Source organism: Haemaphysalis longicornis, unplaced genomic scaffold (assembly GCF_048455015.1).
Source record: "Haemaphysalis longicornis isolate Haplotype H1 unplaced genomic scaffold, Haemaphysalis longicornis Haplotype H1 scaffold_1, whole genome shotgun sequence".
NCBI lineage: Eukaryota > Metazoa > Arthropoda > Arachnida > Ixodida > Ixodidae > Haemaphysalis > Haemaphysalis longicornis.
In genome coordinates this window covers 423,425,217-423,435,437 of record NW_027526203.1, presented here as the reverse complement: position 1 = coordinate 423,435,437, position 10,221 = coordinate 423,425,217, and the positions used below count along the sequence as shown (strand labels likewise).

The window sequence follows — 10,221 nt, the reverse complement described above, 5'->3', positions numbered from 1 at the left end:
AACTGGAACGATTGCGGTAAGGTCCCTGATTGCGGGGAAGAGGAAAGGAGTGAACCGAAACGATGTCGGGACTGCTGCGGAACTGTGGATCAGTGGCGACCGGACTGCGGTCTATGCCGGACTGGGCTCCAAAGGACGTGGTACTTGGAAAAAAAAAAAAAAAAATTCTTGCGAGCGAAAGCTTCGCGGGCCCCAAAAATTGCTTCGCGGGCCCCCTGGTGTCCGCGGACCCCCATTTGAGAACCACTGAATTCTAGTGAATCGCCCGCGAGGCAGTGACCAACGGAGCCACATGACGCGTCGCACCTAAAGGAAATTCACGCGCCGTTTACGTGCCGCGGATTTCTGATGACGGCGAGGTTATCGCGCAATAAGCCAAGTAATACTTTGCATTAATAATATATAACACAACCATCTAACGTGGATATAGCTTAATTCAACTAAGTGATCAAACGACAAGAAAGGGGTGGCAACCAAAGCGACTTGTGGGTTTGGTACTAGTGCTGAGTATAGGTATAATACCATCGAGTAGCATATGGTCTGTGCCTTGTTTAGCTTGCACGTGCGTTTCAAGCAATGTTCGACAAGAATAATTTTTAATTAATCAATGTACTTGCATTGTAAACGAAAATTATTTTATTTGTTTATATTCAATTCGCAAAATTTCAAAATTCTGTCATTTTCCCTAGCTTTCTAGCAAATTGTTTAAACCAGTTCTCGTTTTCAGACTGACCGATCTCGGTGAGCTGGGTACGAAAAGAAAGAACGTCTCGTCAGCCTTAAGGGCATGAAGCCATCGGATCGAATCCGCTTCTCATGACCCGATTTGTAGTACGAAACCTACCGCCAACCCAACAGCAACCGCGTTCTACCTGCTAGCTGTGGTACTGCGACTAAAGAAGGAGTGGAGGCCTTCCGGCGAATAACTTTTCGCTCCCTTTTCGCCTTGCGAGCGTGGTTGGTGATCTCGAGGAACTTGCTGCGGAAAGGCAGCTTGATGTTGTCCAACACCGAGTCGATGAAAGACTTGGCCTTGGTTTCGATGCTGATCACGATGTACTCCTTGTACTGGCGTAGCAGCTCTGTAGTCAGAATACGGCCCAGCCAGTTGAGCGCAACCGTGGCGCCAGTGAATCGCGTCACGTCGGCCACTCCGAACTGCACGACCTGCACGGACACCGCGCGATGGACTTTATGGGGGCAGAGAGCAGAGAACGATGGCGGCACAAGTAAGGTGCCTTTATCAATAAGCTCAAGTGTTAACCGCCAGGTCCTGTGTAAAAGTAACAGTTAATTTTTTTTTTTTTTTGAAAACGGCCCTGAGAAACTTTTTCTACGTGATCATTAAGCTGTCAATACATGGTGCCACGCTTTCCTGAACAGCAGAGGTAACTATAAACGTCATGAGACACACATCACGAGGTTTCGACATTATCAACTGACTTCATCGTTTACCACAATGCTACCTGGCATCCTTGAAACTAATCGCCGAGTGATTGGCGGCACGGACTTTCAAAGATTACCCACAGGCGCTCTTGCTAGGCTGTGACAATAGCATCGAGTTGGTATACTTCTGTCAGCGGCCATTGCGTTTCGACATTGTGGGTGATGCGCCTGTAAGAGAGAACAGCCTACGCAACTCCCCCTCCTCCCCACCACGACATGCGCGCGCGTGTGTGTGTAAGAAAGGAGGGGGCACCGGGCGGAGTTTCAGAGGTTTTTTTCTCTTTTTATTTATTTATTTTTGTTTTGTGACTTAGGCGCGGGAGCCGAAACGGTACCTGTACACAGTGTGGCTAAAACTGGGCTGAAGCTGCCTTTAAAAACTTCTTCCCATTAAGTCAGCGCCTAATCCTAGACGTAACGGAAATAGCCGAAATAGCTCTGGGAAAGTTGCACCTTCACGAGTCATGACGCTGTATCTGTTTGCTGACTTCGTTTTTGTGTTTCTCATGTGAAATGCATGTGTGACCCTCAGGGGCAACTGGTGTGCTTGCCGGCAGTGCACTTCAACATCTTCTGACCCTTGGTTACCGAGTCGGCAGATGGCTGGCTGCGAAGCTGTATCGTGCGGCCAGTGTTTCGTTGCTCCCACCGATGTACTTACCCGTGTCGGTAGATGCAAAAGTGCAGCTACGTCATTTATAAATCCAACCAATTTCTTTCTAACTTTTTTCTTTTTTCGCGCATGCGCATGTGAATGCAACTGAGGAGTTTTCTGCGTACACAGGACCACTCGATTTTCTTTTCGCCTAGCAATTTAAAGCTTCGCTTTAATAACCGCGTAGTTGCTGCTGTTTGACCACGTCCATAAAAGGGAGACAAAAGCCCACATCTAACCCTCAGGCCGTACATCCACCAAGCCTCGTCGGCATCGATGCCGTTACATTTTCTTCTTTCTCCAAGCCTTTCAATAAACGTGTTTCAATCACCCAATAAATTATCTCAGCGCCTTTAGTGGCAATGGTTTCACTGCTATAGGCAGAGCAGAGATCTCTATAGCTCACTGAAAAAGTTGTTGCTCTTGTTTCTCTAGCTCCACATTCCTGACGCACTTCATGGCTTTTCATAAGCGGGTTGTAATGTCTTTTTTTTATGATGCTGTTCTACCTTCCCCTAACCCCTCCATCCCTACCCCCACCTTTACTGAAACCTCGTGCCTCCCGACTGTTAATAAAGTCCTTATTACTATGTTCTTTATTTGTGCACACGTACCGCAGACAACACAGAGCGTTACTGTAAGCCAACAAGACGGTTCGAAAGATGTACGTTGCTTATATCCATTGTGACACCGGACTCCTTGCACCCGGCCGCGGTTCCCCAGAAAGACACTGAGACCCCGGAAACCACACCTTTACTGGAAGTCCCGTTCCCCCAAGGTCCGCTCCTTAGCAGGTCCCCCTTTCCGCCATGTTCCCATCTAGCTCGTATCACGCCACATCTTCGTCTTCACCTGGCACATATCCATGCCGTGGGATTGACCACTGCCACTGTTGTCTGATCACCACACAATTAATGTTAGCGCAGTAGAGACAGGAAACTGCACAGGAAGTACAGTCTTCGCAGGACCGGTTGTGGAGTAGCACTATGGGTAGCACACGACGTTGTGTTCGCTGCCCGCTTAGACGCGAAACGGAGGAAAAAATATTTTAGTCTTACTCCACGCCTGTTTAAATCCTTTGTCTGAGAACTTCGGAACAGTCGTAAAGGAGAAAACGAGCGCAATGTCAGCTGCGTAAGAGGGAGGGAGGGGTAATATTGGGTGAGAGGAAGAGGGAGTGATTGCGGTCTCTCAGACACGGGATCTTGACAGTTCTTAGAACGAATTGTGTAAAGTAGAGGGGGCTGAAGAAGAGATGGGGATAAAGAAGAAATGATAGCGCAGAAAAGCCAGAAGAACTGTGAGAGCGTAACTTCCAAATCTCCTGCTTCCAGACGAAACAAAACAAGGGACCAGTCGAAGCCCTATACGACAGCACGCGAGATACGACGGCCCTTCCGTGGTGGGCGAACAAAGAATTACGATCTGCTCCCCCACTTTCTGGCTCAACGTGAATAGTGTAAATTGGATAAGGAAACAAGGGTCAGGGAGCGTGTAAATGCGGTGAACGCGCGTCGCCATACATGGCAAGCACCGAGGAACCGCAAAAGCACAGTTTTTCATTTTAAGGAGTCCTTGTGATTGGATGTGGAATGGAGCGCACAGCCGCTCATTCTTCGGCACGCTAACAGCCTCCCCCTTCCACACACGTATCACAGAACAAAGCGAGGCCCCATCAACGTGCTTATGAATTTCAAATAAATAATCATATTTTGCTCCACTGAAATTTTTATATGCATATCGATTGTGAGAGCTTATCAAGCTTTGATTTTTTTTCAAGACCATGTTCCACATATTCAGAATGTGCATAATGGCATAGAAATTTATGACAAGCATGATCACTGCATAGAAAAATTTACACCGTCTTCCCGCGAGGGGAACCATGGGGTAGATGCAACGCATCGGGGGTTGCCGTTGCGTTTTCGTTATGTTAGCGATGTCAGCATGTGGATTGCTGTTGTTGTGTATCCTATTTACGCAGCATGTTCACCCCCGATGCGTCACATCTACTCCATGGTTCCCCTCGCGGGAAGATGGTGTAAATTTTTAACCGAGCGCAAGCTGCGCGCTAACGCACAGCTGGCACGGCGACGGGAGCGAGCGCAGCCGAGCGCAAGCTGCGCGCTGACCGCGCTGACGCACAGATGGCGCTGCGGTGAGAGCGGCGGAGCGCGCAGCTGCCGCGGTGAGGAGAATGGGGGAGGGATGCGGACTACGCCGCGACAACGACGCGGGACAAGGCGAGTTAAAGAGATGCGTTGCATCTAATAAGAGTCGCATTCATAGAGGGAGCAAGGAAACGCTTGTAAAGGGGGTCGCAGCAAGCAAGGCACTGGGTCGCAAAAGACATTTAAAGCCGTGCCTAAAAACAACATAGGCATCAATGCATGCGGCCGACTACCGGCCACCTATGAGGGCGTAGTACTGGTATGACAATAAATCGCCTAGTCACGTGCGTCTCATCATGTGCGTTCCCGTCGGTAACTGCACGCATCTCGGATCGCTATCGGATCAAAGCGGTGGGAGCTCGCTCGTGCGCGCCCTGAAAGTTTTATAACTGTACACAGGCGTCTGGTGAAGCAGTTGGGAGAACGAGGAAGAAAAAGGGTAGGTGGGCGACAGTTGGGCGCGGGGGTAGAGGTCAAAGAGGGTGTTGAGGATGAGAGTTGTGAGGGGACAGGACTATGTGCGCACTGTCGGCAAATGACGCTGAAGTGTTGTTCTAGCTTCTTGCCCGTCCACACCAACAAGTATAGGAATTATCCTCGCCCGGTAAGTACCTGATGTGTTGCTTCCCAAAGAGGGAAACTATCTTACATATGTAAGTACGCTGTAACTCGAGCTACCGAACGACGGAGATGGTTCTGTCGATCGCAGGCTCTGCCCAAGTCGGATATTACGTGTCTATCCTCAATGCGCAAAGTAACGTTGCCATGAATATCCTATTAGCCCGAACTGTGGCCGTCAATATCTACCACTGTAGGCAGATATTGACGGCCTAAGAGCACAGTTACCTAGTTACCTCGGATGGTTGCTTTTTGTTCAGACTGGAAGGGCACGCTACCACGAGAGGTGTGGCCCGCGCAGCGCTGCATTGACGGCAGTCACCTTGAACTGCGTGAGCACGGGGACTTCATGCGTGACGCGGATTTCGATGTCGACCGTGAGACCCGACAGCAGGACGTCCATGTGTCCCTCTAGCTCGAGCACGGGCAGGGGCTTGAAGTTGTACATGCTCTTGATGAAGAGGTTGCCGAAGGTGAGCTGACCCCCGATGGTCACGGTGGAGGGATTTAGAAGCCGCAGCGTGGTGTTTGCGCTCCGCTGGAGCCTGCTCAGGCCTTCCACGGTCACGTTGAAGATGCGGCCCCGGTCCATGGCCACCTCGTCCAGGTTCAACGGGTCGAGGTTGAGCGCCACGCTCGGGTCGTGCGCTAGCCTCTCCACGATTAGGTCCAGTAGGCTGTTCGCCAACCACACGTCGCGTCGGTACGCACGCTCCAGAACGTGGTGGTTCGCCTCTGGCCGCCGCCGGTCCACATGCGGGAGGAAGCCGCGCGTGCGCATCGGTCAGCCCCGACATAAGGCCGGCAAGCTGAACCAGTTGCTCGGCAATACTGTGAGGGCCCATTTCGCATTCCGAACGACAAATGAACGTCAGTTTGATTACCCCGTATATGGGTAACAAGTGCTTGTGGGCATCGTACTTATAACAACTACCATGCCACACCAAACACATCATCGCTGTAATGCGTTCAGAGTAAACTGTATGTACAATATTGTAGCCATCCCCCGAGGCCGTGATATCCGAGCTGTGGCACGCACACTGCGGAGTGGCTGAGAAAACTGTCTAGCATTCATCACGCGTGCATGCAAATGGTTTCAAATAAATGCTATCACGCCCAGCTGAGCCAACACCACGGCACCGTCCACAGCTAGGCCACCGACAACCGGCCTCTCGGGCGTATAAAAAGTATTCGCCCAGTGCAGCAGACCAACCCACGCCTCCCTATCGATGCACCAAATGGATCCAGGGGTCGACAATGGCATCACCCACACGAACCTAGTTCGTTTTTGAAAACGTCGGCATTTCTGAAAACAGCGAAGTTTCAGTGGGAATAATTATGTTGAAATTTTACGCAGCCATGTACTAAAACAACTGAACGTATATTTAGTCATTAGACCCCTAAAGTTATGGTAAAAAACAAAATATGTAGAGATGTCATAAATTTCCACATCTCATCATTCAAACCCCCCCTCCCCCCACTTAAAGGACGCACCCGAAAATTCGTCCCCGGGTCTACATTGAAATCTGTCGTATTTTACTTCCTCTAATGCAGTGACCATTTAGTGTGGATAATTAATGTTGCACCGTCATACGACACTTCGTACTGGGTAACTTATTTAATATTTTTGCTTCTTGCGTTCATATTTGTTCGCATGCGTCTTGAACTGGTGCAAAACGGTTTATGAAAGCACCCATGGGTCGTGGAAATAAATGGTTGATAATATATCCAAAAATATCTTTAAAGGGGCAATGAAGACAAAATACAAGTTTGCTTTATTCGAAAGATTTCGTGTTTTATAGTGAACCCAGCGCTTGTCCGGATGCAAGCGATATTTTATTCACCAAGAAATTAATCAATTCAAGCTAAAAATTTTGATTTACCCGCTAAATCGTGTGTTTTCGTGGTCTGCAATGACATCACAAGAACCGACCACTCTGCAGCCGATTGCAAGCCTTGTTTACCCGTTAGTGAATCTAGATAGCGCCACCATACCGCGGCACGCCGTTTTCTGCCTTTGGTTTGTTTTTGTCCGTATTTAAACCTGGCTTGTTCTTGTTCAGGGATAAAATAATCGTTTCGTGAAACATGGTGCTCGCTCGACAACTATGGTCACGTAAGACATCGTTGCTTGCGTCAATCGGCCAGTGTCGTCTGAGGCAACCCCAAAGCCTCGCAGTCCTGTGCAGCTAAGCTACAGTGAACTAGAATTCTAGTTCACTATAGCTAAGCCAAGCAGAGTGCGCGCAGTACCAACAGCAGTACACATCGGTACTTCTATGTTTACGTGTGCTTGCGTAACTTCCGCTGATATAAAAGGAATGCGCCCTAAACGTAAGCGCAAATGCCTCGTTCGGCAAGCTTATAAGCTCTGCCTAATTTGCGTTTGCTTTTACCGGCCTCCGCCAATCGCAGAGCTGGCTGGTATGACATCATAGGTTCTGTTGCGGGAAATGAGCTAGTGGGTCGCATGGCCATTCCCGTTTTTCCTAATTATATGGCTTATTTAAGCGGAGTTTACGTTAAAAGTGGTGTCAGTGTGATTCAACGAAGCAATCTTTTGAATGAACCAAACTTGTGTTTTGTAATCATGGCCCCTTTAAACAACCATGGCAATCATCCTTTAAAGAAAACTCCTGCTATAGGAGAAAGAGAATAAGCAGGCAATCTATGACCCGTTCACAGCAATGAGCACTCCTCTAATTTCGTGTAGTGGAGCTTTAGCGGCAAAAAAAGAAAGAAAAAAAAGGGAGTGCTCTATAGAATAATCACTAATCGGAATAGTTTGCGCAGTATACGGTGTGCGAGAAAACCGACGAGCGTGTATAAATAGCGTTCTTTTATGTGAGTAAGCTCATTGTGCAGCTTTCACATCCAGGATTGCTGTTCAATGCGCCGAAACCCCGCTTGGCTTCAGCATTACTGCCGCTATAATTAGTAAAGGAAGGCTCCAGACTGATTTTGGCCCTGACTGATTTGAACGTGCATACCAAAAGTCATGTACGGGCCTGTTTCCAATCCTCCCCTATACATACGGAGCGCGGCTAGGCAGACTGGAGTCATCAGATCGCCTCAGTCGCTAAGCCGCCCCGGCTTGAATGAAGCTTTATCTACTAAGCAACTTCTGATGCAGGATCACTGTGCGATGAACATAATGTGTGACGATAATTCCTCATGCAAGCTTCGGTACATGCAGATGCAGATGTTTTGGCTTGGCGAAGGAGCTCCACTTGGATGGAGCATATTGCTAGCAAGGAGGAAAGGCCGTGCGCCCTTAAAAACGCCTGTGGGCCTACTTGACCAGAATGCAGGGGAATTACCAATCGGGACGATCAAGAGGGAAACGCATACCAATGACAAGGCGTAGCATACTCTGTGGTCGTCTTAGACATGGCGCAATGCAAACATGACTTTTGCATTGCGAGAGGTCGCAGATCCAATTAACGAGTGGAATCTTGGGCTAGGCTTTGTTATTCATCCAACTCTCTGCCTTGGACGGAGCGATTGGTCATTAGCACGCATTGCAGCAAAGCAGGAACAGAACACGTAACTTCTTTAGTGTGCAGCGCCCATCGATCATCGTGCCGCCTTCCGAGGCACGTTATGGCATCGATGCGGCGCGATTCGGCGTTGCCAGCATAAGGCCGGGTTCAGACTGTTGTCGCAACTGTCGTAATTTCTTTAAATAATGACCTCATTTCACGTCTCAGCCAACTGAACTGCGTGAAACGCCGTTTTTTTTTTTTTTTTTTGCGTCCATAGCGCACGATATGGCTGTTACGTCGGTAGTCTGAACATAGCATAACCGGGCAGTACTCACTCATGGCTTCCACGACGGAACAGAACACGCTTAGCCAAATAAGGCATTTCTGCATGGTTCAGTGAGCGGAGCCCTTCAAAGCTTCGTCCTTTCAAGCACATTCATCAGGCTGGCGGGCATTGACCGACCCGCTGTGCTGCATCGTCCTCTTCCGCGCCAACCGCACGGCACGCGCCCCGACATTGGCCACAACTCGGCAGCCAGACTATAGCCAGCGCATGGTCCAAGCACTGACGGCGTCAGCGCACACAGCGCCATGCGCCGCGATGTCACACAAAGCGCAGAGAAGCGAGGAGCTAAAAGCGAAGCTGCTCGGTGAGCGGTCACAAGTTATGCGAGCCTCCTATCTAAAATGCGGAAAAGCACGATAACCGTGACCAACGAGAAAACCATTCTTCCGTGGCTCCGGTCACTGGCGCAAAAGGGACAGATGGGAAAACGGTTTCAGTTGGCGATATTTCGATCCGGGATAGCTACAAGTCCGGCACTTCCCGTGCGACCCAAAATGTTAAGAATGTTGATTTGTTAAGTGTTGATTTATGCCGCGCCCCCCACCCCCTAAACCGACATTAAAGATACCAAATCACTCTTATTCACGAAAAGAATGCGTAGAATTGAGCCAAGAGAACATTTTACAGTAAAAAAAAAGATTCCGGGTTTTGGAAAAAAAACTGGTTGACAGAATAAAACACGAAAGTGAAATGTGCAGAGAAATCTGCGGCTGAACATTGTCGGCGGCTGTCTTGAGGGTGTGCTTGGCGAGCGACGTCCTACTGGCGGGTCGCTTCGGCAAAGGTATACTGGCGTCATTTCCGTGACGGATATGACGTCAGTGAAATCTTGGGGTATCGCGGCATAAAACACTTTCCTGTTAAAATATAAATCCCGAAAACGAACAACCCCAAGTATAACGTACTCTTAAAGGGACGGACAACCGATTTTTGTCGCGTATATGTTCTCTAGCTCATATGAAAGCCAGTGTTTTATATAGCCCGGTAACCACAAGCAATTTATGAACAAATTGGCAGAAATAATAGAGACACTGCGTAATTTTAATTTGGCAGCAAACTTTCTGAAATCGGAAGGGTGGCGGTTCGTAGTGTCGAAACTTGATACTACAATATGTGTCCCTGTCACGTGACCGGCCAACCTAGCAGCTACTGTAACTGCTGAAACGTTTATTCGCTTATTGAAAACCTTTTACCTCAAGTATTTGTATAAGTTTTAATTGTATATGTATTTTTAAACATTATTTTGAAAATTTTTAAGACACTCGCCAGCACCGCCCGCCGCCGCTGGGTTGCTCTCAGTGGGGCTAACTGATCCTCCATGCCTAGAATGAACGGCAGCGTTCAGCAAACAGACCCAGTGAAGGAGCTTTGACGATTCTGCCTGACTCAGGGGCATTTGTTGATCCAAAATATTCGATTTCAGTTTCCAAATACGCTAACGGCAGCTTAAAAAAAAAAAAGGAGAATCGAACTTCCGACCTCCATAACGTGAAGCATGCGTGA

The 10,221-nt window shown here is 48.7% G+C and overlaps 1 protein-coding gene across 1 annotated transcript; it reads right to left on the bottom strand.

Moving 5' to 3' along the window:
- Nucleotides 1-684: 684 nt before the first annotated feature.
- LOC144172841 (uncharacterized) lies at nucleotides 685-8,924 on the bottom strand. The gene is made up of 3 exons (XM_077701460.1): nucleotides 8,708-8,924; nucleotides 5,210-5,622; nucleotides 685-1,167 (listed from the first exon to the last, which is right to left on the bottom strand). The coding sequence occupies exons 1-3, from the start codon at nucleotides 8,760-8,762 to the stop codon at nucleotides 841-843; spliced, it is 795 nt and encodes a 264-aa protein (XP_077557586.1). The 5' UTR covers nucleotides 8,763-8,924; the 3' UTR covers nucleotides 685-840.
- Between the last annotated feature and the right edge of the window lie 1,297 nt (nucleotides 8,925-10,221).

Bases quoted from the DNA above. Each gene is read 5' to 3' on its own strand.
- LOC144172841 (XM_077701460.1), bottom strand. From the start codon at position 8,762: ATGCAGAAATGCCTTATTTGGCTAAGCGTGTTCTGTTCCGTCGTGGAA. The intron at 5,623-8,707 runs GTGAGTACTGCC...GGCGGCGGCCAG, and splicing joins TTCCGTCGTGGAAGCCATGA to AGGCGAACCACCACGTTCTG. The intron at 1,168-5,209 runs GTGACTGCCGTC...GTGTCCGTGCAG, and splicing joins CCGTGCTCACGCAGTTCAAG to GTCGTGCAGTTCGGAGTGGC.